At 38.0% G+C, this 27,168-nt stretch overlaps 1 protein-coding gene across 1 annotated transcript; it reads right to left on the bottom strand.

The window, feature by feature from the left end:
* Window positions 1-27,168, bottom strand: nst (phosphoglucomutase 3-like protein nst). The gene is made up of 12 exons (XM_074107508.1): window positions 26,918-27,168; window positions 20,370-20,440; window positions 19,485-19,617; window positions 18,835-18,930; window positions 17,390-17,541; window positions 13,794-13,996; window positions 13,129-13,253; window positions 10,296-10,455; window positions 9,461-9,615; window positions 5,339-5,528; window positions 4,642-4,812; window positions 1-4,062 (listed from the first exon to the last, which is right to left on the bottom strand). The coding sequence occupies exons 1-12, from the start codon at window positions 27,019-27,021 to the stop codon at window positions 3,979-3,981; spliced, it is 1,644 nt and encodes a 547-aa protein (XP_073963609.1). The 5' UTR covers window positions 27,022-27,168; the 3' UTR covers window positions 1-3,978.

Below are 27,168 nucleotides of genomic sequence, written 5' to 3'. Positions count from 1 at the left end.
TTTTGTTTGGCTCCCGATAATATCCCATATAAATTTTATAAATATATGCTTTGCAATTACAATTTTATCCATATCTGAAGTAAGTTAACGCATCGTGAAAGAAAGTTATTTTATACAAGTTTTTTTAATGGGCTATAGAACGGCGATTAATATTAAAAATTAACTATGGGTGCCACTTTATAACTTACAATTAATGTGGTACTTGAATATGATTGATATGATGAACGTTTTAATTAGTAGTTTTCGTTTATTTATAGATGCCTAAGTAACTCAACCACGAATAGTTAGAAAGTAAACCATGAACTCTAATTATCTGTTATCGACTCTAACATTTTGACAACAATAGATAATCGACATACACTTTGACTCACATTTTAAAACTAGCGTGTGAATTTAGAATTGGGTACGTTTATATCAACACGTATGCATCACCGTTTACGTGGACGACGTGATTTGTTTGAGATTTATCTGATAAGAACGAATATACATAGACTGCGTTGCTGAGCAAGATATATTGTATCGAAGATGTTACGAAGTTTTTTTATTATTAAAGGAATTCGACAAATTAGTTGTTATATTTTTTACGCGTGGACTAAGAGTCTAGAAGGCCGTATTGATTGGGCCATAAGGTGGAGATATCACGGGACACTAGACACAAATTGACATAGTCCCAAAGTAAACAAAGCTTGTGTTATGGATACAAGGCAACGGATAAGTAACTTAACATGAGTACTTAGTTCGCGAACGTATAATTACATGTAAGTGAACTAGTTGCGTGTGACGTCCCATGCAAGTGTGTCTTTCTCTGTCTAATCTTGAATTTCAAACCTTTATAACTTTGATAGTTGTAAAGGTAGCTTAAAAATGTTTCCTCTATTAGATATCATTGATTTATAGAACATATAAAAAATAGTCAAATACCTTATTGAACTGAGCAAAAAACAAAGATCAAGTATAAAGGAAAATTTACTGTTAGGGCGTTTCACATTTACGTTTTATTTTGTATCTCAAGCTTACAAACTTTTTATTGAACTAAACTGAACTAAAAAAATGTAGGCTCCGTGAATGAAGCGGGACATTTTGATATATCAGGGCCATTTAAATGAATACATTACGATTGTTGAAATGATATGATAATGGTTCGTTGATGTAAAATGCAATTTGGAATAACGTATTACCTATATCACAAATTATAAGATTCAGGCTTACGATAAATGACGATTGACAATAAATTCACACTAATAATCAGTTAAGTAATAAAGCTTAAATTCAATTCCAATAACGATTTGATAATATGGTGTACTTTTAATTCTAATAAGTATTATCTTTTGTCCATAAGCTATAATACAAAGAAAAGCTTTTCTTTTTAACACATCCATTGTAGGCAACGCATATATGCGTTTTCATGACTTTCGCTCGGTACGCATTTTAAGGCGTTTACAACACTGGAAGAAATTTTAGGTTCAAGAGCCGGTGAGCGAATGTGTTAAAAACATGAGAAATAAAAATAAAAACTTTGGTGTCTTATGTATTTGGGATAAAGATATATCCTTGTCACTAAGGAGCCACTGGGTACTGTCATACAAACTACCATTATATTTATGAAAATAAACCACAAACACTAAGATGCTCAAATAATTGGTCCTTTGTCACACTCAAACCGTATCTAATAAAATCGGATTAACTATTTAATATTGTATGTATATATATCGCATGTAAAGTTAGTCACTTCTTCAGACATGATTTATGCAATAGCAAACTGTAAGCTCGTGTGTAATCTTTTTATCATTGATAATAAGTATCATCTTTACAGAGATCGAATTGACATACATTGATTTAAAAAAGAATAGGTGCTGACTTTATTTTACAATAGTATTTTTCTATCTGCATTAAACATAACATAACATAAAGATTGTATGTGTTAAAATATTAGAAAAATCTAAATAATTGATACTTTTATAAAGTGTAAGTATAACTTAAATTCGAATTTTTTAAATATTACAAAACAAAATCAATAACGCCTACCATGTCATATATTCTTAATACTAGTAAAAAGGCAGTGATTAGGTTTGTAGGTCCTCTCAAAACTGTCAATCTTTATGGCTAGACTAAGGGGCTGTTTCACCATCCATTGGTTAGCGTTAACCGACGGTTAAATGTGATGCCGTCTCCGTCTATTAGAACAAAACAAATAGAGACGGCATCACACCTAACCGCCAGTTAACACCAATCAATGAATGGTGAAACAGCCCCTAAAAATAAGTAAGCATGCATAACAAATGGTGAATACTATAGCTACGTTGTGTGTTACTTATTTTATTATTAAAAAAAAAAACAACAAAAACTTGCTGCTGTCACTAATATGTACTTACATTACGATTTTCCTCACTGGACTAGAATATGAGAAAATAAAGTCTCAAAAAAAGTTTTTGTTATAATTTCTGAAACTTAAAGATCGGTCAAATACGCTGACGCATCGTGAAGGCGATGACGCGACTCACGCGTCACATTTTCTCGCGTATCATCTCCACAGCTGTTCAAAAAACGATGACTAATCGTAAATCGAATAACGTAGATATGAGTCACTTTTTAAAAAAGCTTTGACGGACCGTAAATTCTAGCGTATAAAAGGTACGTGCCGGAAAAGTTCAATCACGTCAGAGCGTGTACGGTACATTAGCATTTTTTAAGTGGTGTAGACGGTACGCTACGCGACAGAAACGTGACGCGTCGAGTCACGTCAGTGCGTTTACTGTGCGTCAGAGTATTTTGTACAATCAACTCTTTACCCAGTAAAAAACATGCATCTCTTTTCAGTTGTTTTAGAGTAAAAAGTGAAGCAAGGTCTTAGCTGGGTACTCCCTTCACGTCTTATAGTAAAATATTTGTCACATTTTAAGTCATTGCATGACTGTTATTTATAACCAGGTCTTTATTACCTAATTTAGTGAGCAGAAAATATCTGTCTTTTAAATTTGTTCCTAAACTACCCGCGTCTATGTTAATCAAATTATTCCGTATTTTTTAAAAGGACGACACGACGCGTTTTACAAATAATGTATAACTTTAGAATTTACGAATGGGATTAATCCTCTTTACGGTCCCCACTTCTGAGACAGGTGGGAAAAAAGTTTCACTGCGACATGTACAGTCGAGTTCATAAATTTGTGAGCAAAAATTTGATCAAAAATATCTGAACACAACTATTGTTAACGACCATAGAAGCGTGTTCAGATATTTTTGATCAAATTTTTCTCACAAGTTTATGAACTCGACTGTACCCTCGGAAGAATAAGTTTGGGTGAATATTCGAGCCTTTGGCCGCACGATTCAACATCATTACCGTAGATCAAAATTTTTGTGGCAAATTTTTCACTGTAAACGATTTGATGAAACAATAATTACTTATAGACGTGAATTTTCTTCTACTTCAAAACTATCGATATTGATAAAATGAAATTTCAAGTGATACAAAATTTGCGACCGCCTTGTATTTTGCCGGATAAATTTCGATCTCTAATCATTACCATTCGATTATTGCCATAACGGAAAGACAAGGTCGCAAAAACTTTGATCAAAACTAGATTTAGCGTCGGTGTCCCGTTTTTTTTTTTTTTTAATAATCCCGAGCATCATCTAACAATATTTTCTGAAACGGTAATGACATAAATCAACGCCACAAAAATGCTGAACATTGTCCCATTCTCTTCTACCACTAACTATTGGTGACAATATATTTATCACGTTGGTAGCTTGTCCGCAAACTAAGCGGGTGTCGGACGGTCGCCGACGTATACCACCGGCCAAATCGTACACGGCTTACGCGACTTGTCAAGCATCATACATATTTGCCGAGACGGTAATGGGATAAAACAACGCCTTAAAATGCTGAATATCAACCCACCTAGTACTACCAATAAATGTTGATGCTCTATATATTTATCACGTTGGTAGCTTCTCTGCCGATTAGTCCGCAACCTAAGCGGGTGTTGGACGGTCGCCGACGCCACCGGCCAAGTCGTACACGGCTTGCGCGACTTCTGTTGCCAGTTGGTCTGCGAACTGCAAAAAATAACTTAGTTAGTTTATTAATAACTAGACTTTACCCGCGGCTTCGCGTGTGTAAACTATACAAGGTTATTCGAGCAGAGGGGCTACTAAGAAATTCGAAAATCGAAGTTCGTGTCGTACCATCCCTCTCGCTCTCGTATTAAATAATAAAGCGCCAGCGGGACGGCAAGATACGAAGTTCGAATTTTGCACTTTATAGGCTCAGGACCAATACCACCGGGTACATCAATGAGATTAACTTTATATATTTTTTTAATGTCTCGTAAATCTCTGGTGAATATGCAGCCTAAGGCGGTTGTAACGCTTCAGATCACCCAGGTATTAGAAACCAAGTATTTAGTACTAGCTTATGCCCGCGACTTCATCTGCGCGGATCTAGGTTATCGCGCGGTGGCGCCCTCTACCGGAATAAAAGGTATCCTATATTGATTCTTGGGGTTCAAACTTCCTATATACCAAATTTCATCAAAATCGGTTCAGTGGTTTCCACGTGAAAGCGTAACAGACAGACAGACAGACAGAATTACTTTCGCATTTATAATATTAGTAGGGATTAGAAACCAAGCTCACCTCCTGCGTCTCTGCCTCAGCATACACCCTCACAACGTCCTCGGTGCCTGAGGGCCTGACGAAGGCGCGCCCGCTCTTGTACCCGGCGACCAGCTCGTCGACCTTAGACTGGAGACCTTCGGGAGAAGTGCAGGTTCGCTCCGCGTCCGCTGTCGAAATTACATTCCTATCCTGTGAATAGATGGAAGATAACATCATTAGATATATCAAGTCGTACTTTATCCTGTGAGGACTAGAATTCTTCACAATTCACGCGTGTATTCACAGAATTCGATTTGGTGATGGGAATTGTTATTGTGTGTGTGTGTGTCATTATGTAATTGTGTGGGATTCTCATTCGTGAGCGTCATTCTTATTTTGCAATGAACATTGACACTGGCTAGCGACAGTTTATCACTTTTTACCACAGATAAAAAATAAAATATGGCTGGTGCTCAACATATGCAAACAGATAAAATTTATAGAATAAGCATTGGTGTGGCAGAACTAGGTTTAACTATGACGTCATCAAATCAAAACAGCTTCGATAATTAATTTTAAAAAGTACTGATTTATATGAAAAAAATATTAAAATTGGTTTCTAAGTATTGACTTTCCTATACAAAAAAAAGCATTTGTATTTTTTTAGGTCATCGCGTTTGTGGTGTCAAATATCCTATTCCAGCAACGGTGTTTCTTTTGTGAATATTCCATTTACCTGCACGGTAACCTTCAACTGGCGGCACGGCAGGTCCGTGTAGGCAGTCATCCACGCGCGCGCGCTGAGGCCCCTCGCGCACAGGACCGTCTCCACGAGAAACAGATCCGATATCGCGTCGCCGACAGTCTCGTTGGTTATATCGATGAAGTTGACTAGTAACTGGGCCGCTTTACGTTGCTCTGGCTCGCTGGAAGAGACGAGGTTGTTTTATTAGAGGAATTTGAATTATCATTAGCCTGTAGTCGACTGCGGAGGGCATATTCTCATTCAGTATGATTATAATAAAGTCAAAGTCAAAGGCAAAATATCTTTATTCAATTTAGGCTAAAACAAGCAGTTATGAATGTCAAAAAAAACTACCACCGGTTCGGAAAAACCTCTGTTGGTAAGAATCCGGCAAGAAACTCAACGAGGTATATTTTTTTACACAGATTTACAATATTATCACAAGTATTTAACACAACTTTATTTTTAACACAGTAGGTTCGCTATTTGAAGGTATTGCTAGTGCGGATCGCAATTATTTCCAAATATCCCTGTCCATGATATAATCATTAACTTTATAATACGCCTTAGATATTAATGTCTTCTTGACAATCGATCTGAATTTTGTATCTGTTTCATTTATAATATTTTTTGGAATTTTATTATAAAAACGTATGCAATTTCCCAGAAACGACTTTTTGGTTTTAGCCAGTCTGTAAGATGGAACTTTAAGCTTCCCTGTGTTTCTAGTAGCCTTTGGCTTATCGACGTTAGTGGGAAAATCACATATGTTCTTCCTTACATACATGATTATTTCAAAAACATAAAGCGACGGCAGGGTTAGGATAACATATTGGCACACGACACAAGGAGGATGAAAGGTAGTAAAAGCTAAAACAGGAAAAAACAAGGTTTTTAGGACATTTCGTCGACCTTATAATTATACATACAGGTTTTTTTTTTTTTATCTATTTTCACTGATGTATTAAACTGTAGATACACATTGCCAAACAAAATCCCCATCAAAGAATGTCCGAACTATTTATTTGTTTGTGTAACAAATAAAATCATCACCCACACAAATTAATTAAAAGAATACGTGACGAAATTTGAACCTAGTCTTTACTAAGTTACAGTTGAATTTCGCTAGCGGCCATATTCCACAATTAATAAAAACATTTACGTGTGCGTAGAAACACTGATCCCACCACACAAACAAATAGAAAGAATACGTGACGAAATTTGAACCTAGTCTTTACTCTATTACAGTTGAATTTCGCTAGCGGCAAAACTCCACAACGCTTGACACTTGACAGCTAACTCCACAATTTCACATACGCATGCTCGAATATGAATGTAAGCCTTATCAGAAAAGGCAGAGGGATTAATTTCACTTGCTACATTGAAGGCGACGTTGCAAGATTGCTTGGATGAGTTTGACGTTTCTTAAGACGGACGAGGTTAGGTTGTAGAACAAAGAATGCATTCGGACTTTCGGAGAGGACTTTCGTAATAAAAAGTTTTTGTCAATTAAATTAAAAAAAATTAAAAGGTAACTATTAAGCTAATTTTCTTTAGCCAAATGTTTACCGTTTTCGAGATAATCTATATACAGCCGGATTAAGACTATTTGATGCCTTAAGCAATGGACGCCTATGCCCCCCCCCCCCCTTATCGATATTTTAAATAAGTAAGTATTTATTACGACGAAATATTATATTTATGAAAGACGATAGAGATTATGGGGAGGCACGAGCGAGCGGATTTTCAAACAGCCTTACCTTTTATGTGCTAACAAAAAAATTGGTGCTGTTTATGTTGCCCCCAGACGTGATGCCTAAGCAATCGCTTAATTTGTTTATGGGCTAATCCGGCACTGTCTATATATATATAAAATTAAAATAATAAACTGACTAACTGACTGTTGATATATCAACGCACAGCCCAAAACGCTGCACCTAGAGACCTACTTTATGCCCTGGTTACCGAAGTACTCGTCAAGACGACAAACGAGTCCAAACTCGATGTGGTCGTGTCGTTTATCACAGAGTTCCTATGGTCACCCGCTAGCTTTATCATCAGATCAAATCCATGTTATAATAATATTGCATTGTCATCGGATTTAAGTATACATGCGTGTAAAATTTCAGGTCAATCGGTTGAAGATATCCACTTCAAATTAGAGTTGAAAGATTCCACCCGAGCAAACATAGTTACATTACACTGCAAATAAATATAATGCTTGTAATAAGTTTTTGTTAAAAATTTAATTTTTAATACAAGCTTTTTGCCGATTGTACTTTTTGTTGACTGTACAGTCAAGGGTAAAGATATCGACACGGCCAAAGTTACAAAAATATGTATACACGACTTTATGCATTTAACATTAAGACCGTGTATACATACTTTTGCAACTTTGGCCGTGTCGATATCTTTGCCCTTGACTGTACTTGAATTGTCGTCTAAACTACATATCTGTACCAAATTTCAAGTCGGTACTACTAACTATTGAGGAGTTCCCTCCTGCAGAGATGATTCTGACAGAACCTCCAAGATGTCACTGCCAGATTATTGTACTTTCACCAATTTTACATAAGTATGCCAAATTTCAAGTCGATCGGACCACTGGAAGTGGGTCAAATTTAGCTTCCAAGATTTGACCCAAACAAACAATAAATAAATAAATAAGCAAACAGGGCAAGCTACAGAAAAGCTTCTAAAATATCACCGAAATGTAAGCACTTGTGCAAGTATTTCGAATAAAAACAATTTGAATTCTCATCCTCCTTGGTTCTGGCTGATTGCTTCTAAAACCATTGCCAGCGCACGCCACGCGCAGCTCAAAAAAAATTGCAGACTGTCTGTCAGCACAGTTCTTTCGCGGGAAATTTGGCGGACTTCGTATGTTGTGTAATTAATTAATAAGAAGCTCAACTAGTGTGAATAAATTGTAAACTGTATTATAAACCTTGTAAACAGTGTTAAATACTTATGATTTTTTAGTGTAAAAAACAATAGGTAAACAGTGATTAATACGGTGTAGATTTGGCAAGCGCTTTATTAAAGTTGGCTTCATTGAGGTTTGTGGTTCATAAATTGCTTTATTAATTTTGCACAAAAATGATAAAACCACACAGTCAGACAGTCAGTACATTATATTATCGAAGCTTTTATAAAACATAATTAAAATCGCAAACTTCAAGGTAAATATTCAAACGACATAGCTACCCGTTGCTAGGCGACTCGGTAAATAAAATAGAGTGACGGCAACTCCACTACACTTTTGTTCCATGTTCTGTTGTTTATCTGTTTCGTTTTACTGATATGCTTTCCTGTGCGTGTGACAAAGACAAGGCATATGTCAATGTTGTGGAATTCTGGCAACGTTTATCTTTTAATTAGCAATTTAGAAATGACTTTAAAATTAATTTAAATCAATATTTCTCTCTGATTATTAGAATTTAATAGAAAAAACAACAAATACTCGCTGAAAGTATGATATTCCATCAGATTTGTTCCGTTTTCGCAAGTGATTTTTGCACTTTTTAAAGACGCACGTGGGCATCGTTACGCTTGCACTGACAACAACGTACTGTGAAAAAAGAAGGCCACATTTACCAAAGTGGCGCTCATTTGGCTCGGACATATTCGGACGCGCGACTGTGGATCTACAGTTTAATACATCAGTGTCTATTTTAATTGATTTTTAGTTTTATATATATAAATTAAAAACTATTAAAAAATATATGTAGAAACTTCTTTGTGTGTCGCATAGATCCAGCATAAATATGAACTTTTTTTAAGAGCAAAAGAAGTGAATAAGTTTTTTGTTAAAAATTTCATTTTTAATACAAGCTTTTTTGCTAACTGTACTTTTGGTTGACTTAACTTGCATTTACACTCAAACTACATGTCATTAACCGTTGAAGAATTCCGTCCTGCGGAGACTATTCTGGCCGGACTACCAGCATGTCACTACCAGATTATTGTACTGTCACGCAATTTGCATAAGTATGCCAAGTTTCAAGTCAATCCGGGTACTGGAAATGGGTAAAATTTTACTTACGAGATTTGATTACAGACAGACAACGGGCCAGGTGAAACTAAATAAAAGCTTGTAAAAAGTATATTTACCCTTCCTGGGCGATCTTCCGTATGGTTCTCTTGGCGAGCTCGCTGTAGACGACCGTACCGTGGCCATTAGCCTCGAAGTACACGCCGATGTCGTACGACAACGCCGCGTGGTGGAGATGCTTCACACCCGTCTTTACACAGGACACTGGCACTTTCTGGAACAGGACAACAACAATAACCTACTGCATACTGTTTCAGATATACTATGCTATACTTCGTTTTTTTTTTAGCATTAGAAAAAAGGTAAGCGATCTCGACGTGTCTTTTTATTGTAAAACGCTTTTGAAAAATAAATCACAGCAAACATGTAACGATTAGCAAGGACATGTGATGATCATTTACATGCCTATGGTAGTTTTTTTAAAAACGATTTTCAATAAAAAGACTCGTCAAGATTGTTTAACCTTTTTCTAATGCTAAAAAAACGAAGTTCATCAGTAAAATGAAATCAGAAGTATGTTTGTTAATTCCATTTAATTGAGTGACAAGTGTTTTGTATTGTGTTCATCATCAATATCATTATCATATCAGCCGTAGGACGTAGACAAAGACCTCTCCCATAAACCTTTAACTGCTTCGGGTGGAATCGGCCTGTATTCACCGTGAACCCGCGGCTTTAACCAGGTCATCCGTCTATCTCGCTGGTGGACTCCCTACGCTGCGCTAGCCGATCCGCGGTCTCCATTCGAGAACTTTTCGGCCCCAACGGCCATCTGTACCACGTAGTAATTACACAATTGTCCCATGTAACCAAGTAGTGTATATGACAAAACAAGGGCGGGGATGTGATCTATAACAATGTGATTTCCCCCCTTGATTACTAATAATCCCTTACCAGGTCGTCGGTGATGTATCTAGTAGAGGCCCCGTTGGCGTACGCTGTCTGCACCAGCCCGAGCTTCAGTTCCGTGACTTCGCAAGCCTTTAGCAGCTCTGTTATGTAGCTGGCCAGGAGAGTGGCTATTTTGTCGCCATCGAGGAGGTTCATCTGATTCCTAGAACAAAGAAAAGACTCACTTCTAAGGCTGCATTTCCACCAGAGATGTGCCAGGATGTGTTGCGAGGAATGTGAAAAAAATATGTGTTTTTCATGAACCAAGAGACCACCGCTCTGGTGGAAACAGCTGAGCGGAGCGAGGCTAGGTAAATGAAGCGTTCCTATTGGTTAGGTAAGTTTTATATACTTATAAAAACCTGAAGTACATACACAGTTAAAAAAAAAAGTTCGACCTATGAAACGCTTGGTCCGTGGGGTCCCGAAGCAAAAAAAGTATTTAATTTTTTTAAAAAGAAGCTTGCCCGTTCCACTGGCGACCATAGGGCTGGCTCTTTCCTCGCTCAACGTATTGGCATTGCCATACAACGAGGAAACGCAGCCAGCCTTATGGGCACCCTGCCCAATAGCAACGACTTGGGTGATATTTGTAAATATAGTTTTTTAGGATTAGAGTAAGTTAGTTTTAGTTCTTTTTTTATTTAATTCTGTTAATTATTGTATATATTATTTGTTTGTTTATAAACAAATTCATTTTGTTGGGAAATTAATCATTTGAGCAAAATATTTTCGTATAAAACTTAGAGAACCGATAAAATAAATATGATTCGTGTGGTTCGTCTCAGGTGTCCTTATCCTCAAAGCTTGCACCCTGCCTCTGCTCTTGCGTGCCTACCTTCTGCATCATTCTGGGCTCGATTTTGCTTCCGCGTTTACTAGGAGCGCATAAAATTCAAGAGTTTGTTCAGTACCGTTTAATACTAATTCATGTCTCTTGCTCGAAAAATACGTACTAATTAATTTACGGCATAATGTTATTACTACTTCTACCTGGTAATAATCCATGCTAAGTGAGAGGAAATAAAGCTGATGTTACTCTGTTGCTACTTTAACCATCTCTCTCCTATCGACCGGATAGCTTAGTGGTTTAGAACCAGAAGGGCTACTACGAAATTCGAAAATCGAAGTTCGTATCGTACCGTCCCTCTCACTCCCGTATTCAATAATATAAGTGTCGGCGGGACGGTACCATACGAACTTCGATTTTCGAATTTCGTAGTAGCCCTGCTGACTATGAAGCTTGAGGTCCCGGGTTCGATCTCCAGTCGGGGCAGCTATTTGCATGAAAAATACCAATGTTTGTTTTCGAGTCCTGAATATTCGGCCAAGGTGGTCAAAAATATCGGAACATGCACCCTTATTATTGATGTATTAGAGTTGTTCATGTATCGATATTTTTGATCACCTTGGCCGCTCTGAAATATCTGATGGCGACTGTACAGTCATCAGCACCAATATCTGACACAACAAGCGTGCATAAATATCTGATACGGGCTCTATTTCTAGGGCCGGAAGGAAGTGTCAGATATTTTTGCACGCTTCGCTGTGGCAGATATTAATGCTGGTGACTGTACGTACATACATATCCATAGCTCAAGCTTAGCTTACTTTGGGAATAAAGAGGTTTATTTATGTTTCGTAGTTGTATTCTTCTTTCATCCTGCTGAGTCAGAGCTCGATTTTGCTTCCGCGTCTACCAGGAGCGCATAAAATTCAAGAGTATGTCTACTACCGGTAAATGCACCGCAAAGTCTGTGGTAAATTTCAAATGTGATTTCGTACATGAATATAGAAAAACTCAGAGGTGCGAGCACGGAGTAAACCCACGATACTCTGCTTGAGAGGCCACAGGTCAAACCCGGTGCTCATCTACTCTACTAGTCCGAATTTTTGTTAGTACATTATGACAAACTACATTATGACTTTCAATAATTATGCAAACCAATATGGCAGGTTTATTTTCCTACAACTTTCACTCCACCGCGTCATCTGTTCTAGTTTTGCTTCCGCATTTACCAGGAGCGCATAAAATTCAAGAGTCTATCTAACAGACGAATGCATAGGCAACCTACTTCCCTAGATCGATATATAATATAACATTGCAATTCGTAATCATAGAAAGAACTATTATATTTATATCTTTAGCCTGCCTGTCCAGTAGAGCGGAGCGAGGCAGCGGAGCGGAGTGAGGGGGTAATGCGGAGTATTGCGGAGTGGAGTTGCGGACTGTGTTTTTCCATAGCCGCGGAGCTAGAGAGCGGAGTGGAGCGAGAAAGTATTGCGGAGCGCAGCGGGAAAGTATTGCGGAGCGGAGCGAGAAAGTATTGCGGAGCGGAGTTGCGTACTGTTTTTCCATTCGCGGAGCTTCGCCGCTTCCCCACTAGCGCTCATTTTACCGCCCCCGCTCCACTGCTCCTCTTCACGGTTTTATATTTATATAAATTTTTAAGCTAGTTATCAACTCCCTGTCCACTAAAGAACGGAGATTTTATGCAATTCTATTGATGGATTTTTATCTCGGTCACCGCTTCGCCGCCTCACTCCGCTCCAATGGACAGGTAACCTGAATGAAGCTTTAATTGAGCTCCTCGATGCCATGCCACCCTGGTATACGCGAAAGCGACGCCGCGCTTCTCGCATTGATTCAGTTATACCAGGCCCATAAAACCACGTTTCCAACCTCTCCTTCGCTCTTGAGAGGCTTGCAAACCGCTGCAAAGTGCGACATCCGATAACCTCCCGAGCGCGAGCAAGAGGTTCGAAACATGGTCACAATTATGGCCCCAGAGCTTAGGCTTAGATGATAGCGCTAGTATAGCAAGTTTTAGCTTACTTGTCATCGAGGTAGTAGTAGACGATTCTATCGCCGTCTCCGTCTAGCGAGGCCACCCGCTGGAAGGGCGCGTGTTCGACGCCCACTGGTGGCTTCTGGGACACCTTCACAAAGTCAGCACCACACTGCAATAAAGAAGGTATAGGTAAGTAAGTGTAGATATTGTCATCTTACATCATCATCATCATGTTAAACGTAAAACGTTCATTGTTGGATATACGCCTCCCGCATAGATCTCCAGTTGCCAGGTGGAAGCAGCATGCATCCACCGTGAACCCGCAGCTTTAATCAGGTCACCCGTCCATCTTGTTGGTGGATGTCCTACGCTGCGCTTGCCGATCCGCAGTTTCCATTCAAGAACTTTTCGGTCCTAACGGCCATCTGTTCCCTGCCCATTGCCACTTTAACGAGCTAATTCGCTTGTCTATATCGGTGACCCTCGTGCTTCTACGTATCTCCTCATTTCTAATTCGATCCCGTAGAGGAACCCTGAGCATAGCTCTCTCCATAGCTCGCTGAGAAACTCTAAGCCTATTCATAAGGCCTATAGTGCAGCACCACGTCTCGGATCCATATGTCATCACTGGCAACGCACTTGTCATCCTACATATCGACACCAAAATTTCAAGTCAATCCTACCACTTGAAGGTTAATTTGGTACTCACATTCAAATTCAGCTTTCCCCCGTTCCCCCCCAAATTGTACAGAACCAAGTCCAGCTCCCCATCCAGGCTTTTCTTGATGATGTTCAGTTTCTTGCCCCCCACACCATTGGCTCCGTCCACATACAGGGTGGTGTTGTACGAGCCATGCACCGGGAGCTTTGCGCGTATGTTTTTGAAAGCACCCACTATCTTTTCATAGTAGCCTGTGAAAATAAAAAAGGGCGTAAGGGATTGTTTCACCGCTAGCTAAATCAATAAAATAATAAATAAATATTACAGGACACTTTAAAATATCTGCCCCGACCGTAGCTTCGTAGTCAGGTTCTGTGACCACTTGATCACTTTACTATCTGGTCGTCAACTGATGAGTTTGTCTGTTTACTAGAACAAATCGAACAATGTCGTAAAAGGTCGTATGGGTGTTTCTCAATGGGTCGCAGGGGGTCGAGCAGTCTTAGTAATTAAGAAAAAAAAACAATCAGCAATAAAAATGATTCAGATTCATATGAATGAAAAGAATATTTAAATAAATAAATAAAATAACTAAAAGTAGGCTTTTTAATGAACTACAACCTTAAAACTACTACTCTACTACAAAACGTGCATAGACAGAAAATAATATGTCTGTGCGACATATACAGTGGTGGTCATATAATTAAGAACGATTTTTTATAGAGAAGATTTTTTCAAACTGACAAGTGTTACTAACTGTATGTATATTTTTGTACTTCTCTCGGTATCGTAAAACTTTTCCTTACTAGCGGTAAATTCATTTATACATATAATTGGCCAAAAAATAAATAGATAAACTTTATATATTACATCTAAAACTAGTATTACTACTTACTGGCTGGTCATATAATTAAGAACGCTGAATAGTTTATTTTTTAATTCAAATTTAAATAGAGAACGGACCGCCGCTTTGTGGTTTTAGGTTATTATTTGAATAATTTTGGCGCCATTTAGTGCCGTAAAAGTCTTAAAGGCGATTGCTTCATATAAAAACAACGGGGAAAAATAAAGTTGTGATAAATCTACAAGAAAAGTAATACTAAAACTTCGCGACAAGAATTGGTCGTATAAACACATAGCCGATCATCTGCAATGTTCAAAAACTATGGTTTTCCACGCCATAAAGCATTTTGCTACGTATCAAACTACTTCAAATGTTCCGCGTGTACCTAGACAAAGAAAGTCATCTCGTCGAGATGATCGAAATATCGTTCGTTTGGCAAAACAAAATTCTTTTAAAGGGTCTAATGAGTTGAGAAAAGAATATTTTGGCGAAAACAACCCTTCAGCAATCTCGGCACGCAGTATTCGAATGCGTTTGGTGGAAGAAAAGTTGCACGGAAGAATAGCAAGGAAGGTGCCTATGTTGAAACGGTGTCATCGGCAAGCCCGGCTTGCATTTGCAAGAAGATATGAAAACTGGACAGTCAGACAGTGGAAAAACGTTCTTTTTTCTGACGAGACAAAATAAATAGGGTATGTTCTGATGGCAAACGATATGTAAAACGGCCTCCAAATAAAGCATCCGACCCAAAGTACACAAAAGTAACTTTAAAGCATGGCGGGTTAAATTTAAAAATTTGGGGATGTTTTTCTGGACATGGTGTTGGACCTGTTAGGCTGATAGAAGGAAACATGGATCAATTTCAATACAAAAACATACTGGAAGAAACAATGTTACCATATGCTGAAGGCGTCGGTTATTTGGACATTCCAGCACGACAATGATTCCAAGCATACTGCACGTACCGTTAATGAATTCCTCACATCGCAATCAGTTTCTGTCTTAGATTGGCCAGCCAACAGCCCCGATCTTAGAGCAATAGAGCATCTTTGGTGCGAAGTCAAGAAAAAAGTTTCAAATCGACAGTGTGGCAATTTAAGAGAACTGTATGACGTATTGTAAGATGGAAGTCTATCTCTCATGCGGCTTTTCAAAAAATGTTCAGATTCAATGCCACGCCGGTGTAAGGCAGTAATAAAAAGCCGTGGACATGCTACTAACTATTATTTTAGTTAAAATGTATTACATTGCATTTTTTTCTGTACAAACTTCACGTTAGTGTGATTGTTTAATCTAAGTTTCAAATAAAAAAACTTTCGAACCGTTCAATAAATCGTTCTTTATTATTTGTCCAGCTTCATTACTATTTGAATTTGTTACTAAGAGAATAAAATCAAAATTTGTAAAAAAATGACAATAATTTTATTCTTTATTCTAAATCCCGTTTGCTCTATTCATGTGGCTATTTCATAACGTAACTAGTTACTTCTAAGAAGGACCCACGACTACACATTACATGATTTAGTTAAAAATACTCTGGAACTTCAAATCGTTCTTAATTACGTGGCCACACTGTATGTGTTTTCATGCAAGAACCGCCCTCAAACAAGCAAAAAAGGGAAAATACGGCTGCCAAACACGAATTTCGAATCCGTTACATAGTAATTATAATATAATAAATCGTAAAAGAAATACCCTAGAAATATCAATCTGAAGCTATGTACCTACTACTGTAATTTTCCTATGCACTGTGACACAATTCAAGCTTATTACAATTCATGCGATCCTGGTAAACGCGGAAGCTAACGCGACCGAGAAACTCAGTTGAAACCGAATTAAATAAATATCACAAACACTAGGCGAAGCAATGCCATGTCCATGAACATGATATTGGAAAGAGATATAATATAGCGCGAAAATCCTGAAATATTGTTATCTCCGTTCCACGATTGTACATCGACCCAATACGAGTAGAACTTTCGCTTTCTGTACATCATCGATCCAGGAAAATAGGTCATTGCACTAGCTATAGTAAGTTTAAATGGCGACCTATTGAATTTTATGCGCTCCTAGTACACGCGGAAGCAAAATTGATTCTGCTAGAAATATGAGCGATAAATAAATAAGGGACTTAGTTTAAAAGGAACGTTAGGCAAATCTACGAAAATATACCTTGTTGTAAAAAAATATAGTAATCTTTGGCTGTTGGTCTCTTGAGAGAGGCTCTCAGAGTCACGGAACGAGGTATGGAGAGAGCTATGCTCGAAATTTCTTGCGCGACAGGATTCGGAATACGGAAACCCAAGAACTAGAGTCATCGACGTAGCTCAAAGAATGTAGTTAAATGGAGTTATAGCAGGCAAGCGACATCGTTCGAAGAACAGAATAATTGGGGAAGAAAGCGTCTCTAGTGGCGACTATGAATCAGAAGACGCAGGGTGAACAGGCCTTCCACTAGATGGATCGACGACATCGCGATGGTTAGGTACAGGCAACCTTTAAATGCAGGTGGCAAGTTGTCGTGCATTGTGACGTTCTAAGAAACGGTCGACATCTTCCAGGTGAAAATTCATCATCATCATAGTATAGCCATAGGACATCCATATTGTTGTACATAGGCCTCCAGTTGCTTCGTTGAAAGCGTCCTGCATCCATCGTGAACCCGCGGCTTTAACCAGGTCATCCGTCAATCTCGTTCGTGGACGTCCTTCGCAGCACTTACAGGTCTCCATTCGAGAACTTTTCGGCCCGTCGGGCATCTGTTCTCCGTATGGATGATTGTGGTTCATTATAAACTGACCTTCCTCGGTGGGCGTGCCGTAAGTGTTATCGTTCCTGCATCGCACACAGTAATGCAGTATCGGAGTGGTGACGATGCCGAACTCCTTCGCGGTGCCTTTTAGAGCCATCACGCCGTGCACGGCCGCCGCGGCCAATCTAGGGCTCGTGTATCTATAGAGGACAATAATAAAGCCTCATTTATTTCTTCTCAGTTGAATGACAGACAAAAAAAAAAGAAAAAAATCAAAAACCCGACTGCCTTAAAAAAGACTAAAAAGAGGAAAACAAGTCTAGTGGGCTAGAACTTTGTTAAGTAGCTAACTTAAAGTTCAACAGTCGGGACCCATTAGTTAAGAATTTTTGAGCGTCACGATTTAAATGGGTCCCGACTGTTGAACTTTAAGTTAGCTACTTAACAAAGTTCTAGCTCACTAGACTAATTGTTTTCCTCTATTTATTATTTTTAAGGCAGTCGGGTTTTTTGATTTTTTAAATTAAATTTTATATTTCACACTTTTTTAATAGTTCTATGAAAATGGCAGATTAAAACTATTATAACCCATATATATTTAGAATGGGCTAGTTATTAGCTTTCATTTGATACCCTACTCGATAGATTTGATTATTTTTTTTTAACTTACAATTTGGCGCCAAAAATCCGCCATTTTGATTTTTCAAGTTATCAAGACGTATCCAATGACGTATCATTTATCAAAATCGGTTCAGCCGTTAAGTAGTTACGAGAGGACATAGAAATAGACATACATACATACGCGTCAAACACATAACCCTCCTTCTTCGCAGTCGGATAAAAAGACAGGAGTGGCTTATTGTGTTGATTTCACAGATTGCAACATTGCAGAAAGAAGAGAAAAATAAATCCCTAATAACAATAATTCAGACACTAATAAAATTATTTAACAATAATTTCTTAACAATTTTTACCCGACTGCCCAAAGATTAGTAGCAGTAGAGGAAACATTCCAAAAATTTTAAGAAACTAAACTAGCCTATAATTTTGACAGCAAAAAAACCGGCTAAGTGCAAGTCAGACTCGCGCGCCGAGAGTTCCATAAAAAATTGTAGGTATAACTATGAATATTCAGTGTTAGCAGAGCCCCTCGCCCTCCCCCTCTCCTAAGCAAAATATACGCAGCATCCCCACACTTCGTACATGCTATGCTATGCCAGTAACCATCTAAAATCGGAGGTTATTTTAGATGGTTTCTGACATAGGCAGATGGGTATAAAAAATAAGATTTTAAGACAACGAACGAAATTTCAAGTTTCTAGGACAGCCCGAAGTACGCTATAGGTTTTACGGTTACGACAATTTGTATAAAAACATTTTTTTAATTACCTTTTTTAACGAACTTAGAAATATAAAGTAAACCTATAAGGGTTCCGTTTGTTTTTAACAAAAAAACTCATTTGCTTTAGATGTTTTTCATCTTATGACTTTACCTCGTATCCATGCCGATGAAGACACTAGCCTTCAGTCCCATGTCGGCGTTCACCTCCTTGATCACCTCAGCCGTCGTTGATTCCAAGTCATTGTCACTGGAAGCAGTAAAATACATGACATTAACTCGCCCGTAAGTGCCCAGTGGTTTAAGATCCGTCGTGCCGAGTTCGGATTTGGGCTTGAGAGCCTCTTTTGAGTTTTTTGGGATTCGTAAACGCATATATGCATAGCAATTCAAATGTGCGTATGAAGTTCCCAATTCGCCCGAGTGGGAACTACTCCCACTCATTAAAAAAGGTTTTTCAGACCGGAGCCATAGATAAAGCCGGAATAGCCATGGATAAGCGGTAATCAGATGATGAACCAGTCCTCACCCAACGTTAGCCAGCCGCATGGTTCAACATCAACCCCCCATCAATTTTTTAGGTTGAGACGCCCTTGAGGGTCCTTGCATTTATTTACTTGATTTTAGTTTTGAAATTTTATATAAGGAGAGGCTTATTAAAGAGGCGTGTAGTCGAAAGAAAAAAAAGAGTCCGGGAAGAGTCAGGGAGGGCCCAGACAGTGCCTTACTCTCACTGTTTAAAAAACTCAGCTGCACGTCCAAGTACCTGGAGCTTACTATACGGGGACAAGATTACATCCTCACCTGACGTTAGCCAGCCGCGTGGCAATCGCCTCCCAACTCTCCTCCAGCATTTCTCCCTCAGGATCGATCAGCTTCACACCATTGTCTGGCTCCAGGTTATGGGATGCGGTTATCATCATGCCTATTGTGCGACCTGCGACATGAAACAACTTCAGTGACCGACAACTTAAAATAACTGTAATTTAGTACAGTACAGTCCCCAGCCATTGCCGAAAAAATATCTTACACGTCCGCCCTAGAAATAAAGCCGTATCAGATATATAAATAATTGATACGTCTCTAATCGTGCATGAGCACGCTTTGTAGACTGTACAGTTTTCCTACAATAATCTTTCAACACTCGCCGCCTGCGGTACCATAAATCGTCGGTGCACTAGGAACGACGCGTGCGATCTGTGATAATCGCTTATCGATTCCTAGAAGTCACTAGAAGAGCGATGGCACATAGCACTTTATTTCTACGTTAGATTTATTTAATAATTATATTGGTCATCGTCCCGAGGGCAGCGAATGTTTCACATTTAGTATGGTTCTATCATCTGAGCTAAGGCCATATTTTCTGTTTTAACACACAAGGAAACACAATCAAGTGATTGGGATCAAGTGGAAGACGTGTTGAAATTTAACGTAAGATTTTTTTTCTTAAAAAAAGGTACAAAGAGATACCTAATGCATACTATCGCGGTCCGCGCGTAAAAAAAACATCAGCTTTGCATCTCGGATATTTTCGTATTTTGCCTTACAGTCTTTTTCTGTACTTAAAGGTATAATTTTTTTATTTTTTCTTATGGCTTTCACTCTTGCCGTTTTATTTTAGCAAGACGTATTTTGCCAATGTCGACGTAGAGACAAAAGGTATAATTAGTTTGAACAAACAAATCTTACCATTTTTGACGCGAGAACGGATGACAGCGAGCAATCCCATGCGATAGACCACATGTTCTAGCAGGCTGGCTCTGAAACAAACATAATAATGGTCACGACTATCTTCATACTTTTATTATATTTTACTACGGTTCCATACCTTCAGACACACCCCACTAAGTCTCTCCGTCCGTCAGTCTATCCATTCAGCTATCACAAAACTGTATCACCCTGTTTGTTTGTTGATGTAGGGCCAAATCTTGCAAGTTCATTTTGACCCACTTCCAGTGGTCGGATTGACTTAAAAATTGGTAATTTGGTATTTGGTTTGGTGGTTTGGTAAAATTTGGTGTGGTATTTGGTTAAATTTGGATAACAATGCAAGTAAAGCCTACAAAAACAGCGTCCAGCTGTTTTAGCTTGAATTAAGGTAAACATACGAGTGCTCGTCATCTCATTAGCAGTAGAGATGACAGCAGAGTGTCTTCTATTGGGCATTAGTGTGTCGAGCACTGGGACGTTTATTTAAACATCAACATCACACACATACTCATTACATTACTATCGTATTAACAATTTAGTAGGATAGATATCACACTTAAATGTACAATATTGATTTGCGATAACAGGTACCTATCTGTATGTATTACCACCAGTTTATCATCGGTATTTAAATAAACTTGTTCGTACTACGCATTCTTGTTGAGAATAGTGTGACACACATATTAATTATAGCTATACCTACCTAGTGTACACTAGTTACTGATTGTATACCTATTAGTCATTGTTTTTAAATAAAAGTTACAATACTATTAGTATAAAACATTTTATACTGGGTAAAACGAGACGAAAACAAAAAATGAAGTGTAGGTACAAATAATAAATGTTAATAGTGATATTTGCTATATTTACGAAGCTATTTAGAAAAAAACTTTTTTTTGTTTTGTAGCGTCCAGATAAACAATTACCCCCCTAGCCGCAGCCGGTTCCACGTGTTGGCAATAGTGTCGAAACATCTGCACACCGGCGCGTGGAACTGCGCGGCGTATTCGAAGTTATTTGAATTGCCCATAAGGCTAGTCGAGAAGCGGAGCCACATTCATTCCGGCGGCGTGGTCCTGCAGGGCTACTACGAAACTCGAAACTCATACATAACCTTCCGTTTTCCCTATAAACATTTCATATTTCATTGTAAATACTTTCCCTTTTTAACCCCCGACGCAAAAAGAGGGGTGTTATGATACTATTTTATTGTGCGTTCATGTGCCTCAAACTTCTTCTTATTTAATCTCTTCAAAGCCTCAGAAGGCGCACCTACAGTTTGATACACAAAAGAAAAAATACGTTCAATCTTTATTGATAAATTAACTGACGGAACAATTAGAATATATATTTTTATCCAGGAAACTAAATAAACAAAGAGTTTTGTAGGTTTCGAATGTGAAACATTTTTATACACTTGTACTGTAAAACATAGAAGACCGAGAGCGTCACCACCCATTTAAACTATGAGCTACAAACAAAGCATACATACAGGAATACACCCTGTATATTCAAATACAAGAAACTATTCATAATTTACTGAAGCTAAAACAGACAGTCCCACAAAACCAACACACGGTTACCTAGCATATTAACCCAGTCAATATAATCTATGAATAGATTTCAATAGAATTCAGGGAAATGGCAACCTATTTTAAAATGGGCACAGATAGTCCGACAGGACGTCCGCTACGCCCTAGAATATGAATATAATCTTGATAAACAAAAGATTGTCAATGGTGATTACATATATTATCATTTTAGTGAGGTGATTGAATGTCTTAGCTTAGGCCTTGGCCTGATTGGAGGTCGTTAACAGGTTGTAACCCTTTCAAATGTACGAGTCAAACAAATAAATCTCGTAAAAAAATGTTTTAGTAAGTAAAAGTTTCTGCTGTTTTAGAACAGGTGAGAGCATCGACTGACGATGGTTCCTATTGGGTCAAAAAGGGCAGTGAAGTATTTACTTACATATTTATGCGGAAATAATTATGCCTATGAAACTAACTGATATAAGTTTGCAGGTGGCAGGACCTTGTGCAAGGTCCGCCCGGATTGCTACCACCATCTTGCTCGCTAATCCTGCCGTAAAGCAGCAGTGCTTGCACTGTTGTGTTTCGGTGTGGAGAGTAAGACAGCCGGTGAAATTACTGGCACTTGAGGTATCCCATCTTAGGCCTCTAGGTTGGCAACGCATCTGCAATACCCCTGGTATTGCAGATGTTTATGGGCGATGGTGATCTCCTACCATCAGGAGACCCACTTGCTCGTTTGCCAACCAGTCGAATAAAAAAATATATAAAAAAGTATCTAACTGGTAGATCTAAGGTTACCGTAATAGCCCGAAGAATTGCGAAACAGAAGTGGCCGATGGGGTCAGAAATTCTCGAATGGCGTCCGCGGACCGGGAGACGAGCTGTCGGTAGGCCTCCAACAAGATGGAGCGACAACCCGGTTAAGATCGCGGGATCACGTTGGATGCGGAAAGCACAAGACCGGTCTGAGTGGAGAGCCTTGGGGGAGGCCTATGTCAAGCAGTGGACGTCTTTCGGCTGACATGATGATGATGAATTGGTAGATCGAACGAGTTCAAACAATAGATTTTAGGACTAAAAACAGGGTTGCAATAATTATTTTGATAATTATCAACGATCATGATAAAAAACGAGCAGTATTCCGTCTCGGCAGCGTCTTTGATATAATTACCTACGCCGGCTCGGTAGACAAACGCGCGATAGGGCTGCCTACTCTACTAACTGTCACTCTTCAGTTATGTATTTGATTTGATAATGTCACATGAAATTTAAAGTAGGGGAAGGATTAGGAGCTTTAGGAAATTATGGAAGGAATGGACTAAGTAGTGTTTAACAAAATTGCATTTGACGTTATTTTCATAAACCACAAAACGACGTTTTATTTGGCTTCAACACTACGTATATTTGTTACCTACAAATTAGTTACGGAGAAGTATTTGCGCCTCTTCTGGGATGTGCGAAAAGCTTTATTGTTGAATTGAAGAGTATAAAAAATTCTCATTCTCATAAATAACTTATTAGATACGTTTTTATTATATTATATTAGATGATTTTAAACATCCGTACACCGAACAATACTGTTTATATCGACGTGACATAGTTAGGTTCGTAAGAAATGCGCGTGAGTCCCGCGTCGACCTTACGTAAAAGCGGAGCACTCGCGACCGATGGTTGCCGAGGTATGCTGAGAATTCGTGGCGCGTAGGTATAACTCGCGTTCCGGCCGTTTGTATGAAGACGGTATACTGCTCCTTTTTTGTACTGTGATTATACTAGCGCGTGTGATATCGTGCGTAAAGTACCTATGTATATAGTGTGTATGTAGGTATCAAAACGCGCCTATTGTGATGTAAGTCAGTTTTTTAGTGTCCCGGCGATTCTGTTTATTATTTCAAATACGTGAAATGTGGGTACTTTTATTATACTAATAATGGCAATAATAGCTATTCTTATTACAAGATATTGTTGGTTAATAACCGGATAATTATGAGATAACTATCAATGAACATATTTATTTTGATATTTTCCAACCTTGTCCTTAAATATTGTTAATTAAAGTGCGTACCTATCAAAGATAAAAAAAAAAAATACAACTGAATATGTTGATTCTGCTGTGTAAATGATGATAATATTAGCATCTATGTGTGGTCAAAAGATACAGACACAGGACTCGTGTTGATATAGCAGCAGACATCGCGTTGGTCGCACGACTATAATATCCTTAGTCATCACACGAGAGCCCTCATATTGCTACAAATGACCTAACACACAAGACGTTTTCTACTGTTATAAACATAGGCATAAACTACACTACAAAGCATTTTAGAGAGGTTGATGGGGCGTGAAGGTTCTCTAGGGAGGACCCTGGACTAGGAGACGTGGCGTAACTCGACTACGCGAAACGTTCACGAATACATTGCGCGTGTTGTTGGTTATCCCATATGCGGCGATAGTCCCGACCGCGTAATGAACAGGAAAGCTACTCAAATAATCTAGCTGCGAAATGGCCGGGACGCGAGACGGACTGACGACTTGGCTATGTAGCTAGTTATGGAAATCGGGAGATGTTTATGTAAAGCAGAGGACATAGATGATTATAATATAACAGATTGGCTGTTGCCCGTAACTACGTCTGCGAAGAATTCGTTTATCTATTCCGCGGTAACTATGCAATGACCCAGGATAAAAATATTTTCGTCCTGCCAGGAAGAAAAAAAAATTACTGCATTTCTTCAGCGGTTAAAGCGTAAAAAGGTAACAGATAGATGGGTGCCACTCGAAGGATATAACAACAATTGATATAATGCAACAATTGATATAATTTTCATTTGATATAAGTAATGCAATTTATATTAAAACTAAACTTATTTCTATTGTCATTAATTCAATTTGACGTACTTTGGGTTAGGTTAGGTTTATTTTATAAAAAAAAAAAAGTTCTGCTAAGCCTATCCTTTGAAATTATATCAAATGTTGTTATACCGATCATTACACACCCCAGATAGATAGAGTAACTTTCTCATTCCACTAATATTATAAACACAAATGTTTGTAAGTCTGTTTGTTTGTTACCTTATCACGTCCAAAGCACCAAACCGATTTAGATTAAATTCGGTATACAGATAGCTTGAATCCCGGGGAAGGACATAGGATAGTTTTTATCCTGGAAAATTGCATAGTTCCTGCAGGATAGCGATAAACGAATACGCGGATGGACTCACAGGCAACAGCTACTTTATAATATTAGTAATTAAGAATGCTCGATAACAACTGCATATATCAACTTCATATACTGGAGTGCTCAAATGAGCAAAAACTAATTAAAACTTTACTATGATTCAACTGTGTAGTAATAATGACTGCGTTAACCTTGCCCTTAACTCCATTATCCAGACACTAGATTAACATAGCACATTTTATAATCTTTGTTTAATTGCAAATTAAGTAAATAAACTTGAGTAGGTATGTTTTTTGTTTGTTGACATCAATAAACAATTAAGCATTTTTTTTATAATATCACTTAAGTCATAATGGCAACTAACTATGTGTATTGCTATAAAATTACCTCAATGTTTGACCACATTGTGGCGGCAGTGGTCACGAGTTTAACAACTACCTATTTTTAAATAGGTATTTGTTAAACTAGTTTTATTTTGAAATCTAAAAAATTATACAAAAAAATGAACCAACTGAAAAACTATTTGGTGTGATTTGTGATTTTTAATTCTTTAAATTTTCTGTTATAATTTTTTAAACAAACAATTAATTACATTACCATAAATTGATAAAGTACTCATTTATATTATTATTATTATCATATTATAGTGCACATAATGAACATGATTATAGACATTGTTGATTTGTTTTCATAAATAATGTCAATAATTCTTATGTAGGGCTATTGTTTACACTACTTCAACATTTTACAATCCGGAATAATCTGAATCTAATCTGAATTCAACTAACAACTTAGTATCAAGAAAATTGTCAAGGGATTTCCATTGTCTTTATAATTACCGTTAATCTTTGTTTTAGCCAACATAAAGTAAGTTTAAAGCGAGTAGCAATTAGAGCCCATTTTACATAAACTTGCCACCACTGCCATTTCTTTGACCATGTGTTCCTTGTTCTAATTTTAAAAACAGATGTTTTATTTCTGCCTACAAAGTTGATTGAACCTGCCAGTACTTTATGATAGCAAAATGTTGACCAATAAAATATTGTGTTTGTTTATGAAAAGATAATGTGAATTTGAATATTTTGAGTGCTTGGCATTTGGCCAAATATTTGTATTATGAATAAAACGAAGATCAAAGAATTTTATAATGTTTAGGTGAATGGAGATTTGTGCTTTAGTTGTAGGTGTTCACATTAGCTTGACCTTTTTATGTAAATTTATTTTGTGTTAGATATTGTTTTGGCTGAATGAGTCAGAACTTGGTTTAATATTTTTTGTGGATAATGTGATATAGGGACAGAAACCATTTTCAGTATAATCAGTCCAGCAGTATTTTTTAATAGAGAAAAAATATTACAAGAAAACAAATGAGGGTACAAATAACAACATGCACATTTAAAATTCCTATTCATTAACCTTAGTGCTAATAACTGTGTTATGAGAACGACTGTGACATTTTAATTATACCAAGGTCTCGGTAGGCAGTCTAGCAAGCAAAATCGATGGTTACGTGTTTAAATACGGAAAACTATGAATGAGTAACTAATTCCACTTATCGCCCTATCAGAGTCAATGACCATAATCACGCTAGCTTCCCGTTAGAGGCAGCCAAACAATCTAAACCATGACTCACAATGCAGTATCGTAAAAGGAATCACGCAAACCGAGATACAAAATTGGCTACGTGACATTTTACCACGTTGTCTGAGAGAAAGGTGCGTCAAATATTTAGACCCTTACACAATAATGCCGTAACAGCTACTTATGCTTATTAGAATGGAAAAATCTTGCATGAATAATGTAATAAGACTCACTTTGTGCGAAATCCGGCTGTGCCGTACTGTATAAAGACGTCAGTTGTTTTCGGATGCATTTCTCTTGCGAACGCGTATACCACTCGTAAGCTACTCGGCGGCATTCTGATAGGTGATTTTTATTTATAAGGCCGCGTATCGCGAAGTTACAATCACTTCAAATCAACAAACGAGATTTCTTCTACATTCCCGCTGCAAAACGTCAAGCAAAAGCAAGTTAACAAACGTCATTGGCATTTGGCGTTCGGTTT

This window comes from Choristoneura fumiferana, chromosome 25 (assembly GCF_025370935.1).
Source record: "Choristoneura fumiferana chromosome 25, NRCan_CFum_1, whole genome shotgun sequence".
Classification (NCBI taxonomy): Eukaryota; Metazoa; Arthropoda; class Insecta; order Lepidoptera; family Tortricidae; genus Choristoneura; species Choristoneura fumiferana.
This window is presented reverse-complemented; position numbering and strand designations above follow the sequence as displayed.

What these genes read in the sequence shown, in the direction of transcription:
- nst (XM_074107508.1), bottom strand. Translation starts at nt 27,021, where the DNA reads ATGCCGCCGAGTAGCTTACGAGTGGTATACGCGTTCGCAAGAGAAATG. An exon ending in ACGCGGCTGGCTAACGTCAG is followed by an intron (nt 18,931 to 19,484) that starts GTGAGGATGTAA and finishes TACTGCTTCCAG; the next exon opens with TGACAATGACTTGGAATCAA. An exon ending in CGGCACGCCCACCGAGGAAG is followed by an intron (nt 13,997 to 17,389) that starts GTCAGTTTATAA and finishes TTATTTTCACAG; the next exon opens with GCTACTATGAAAAGATAGTG.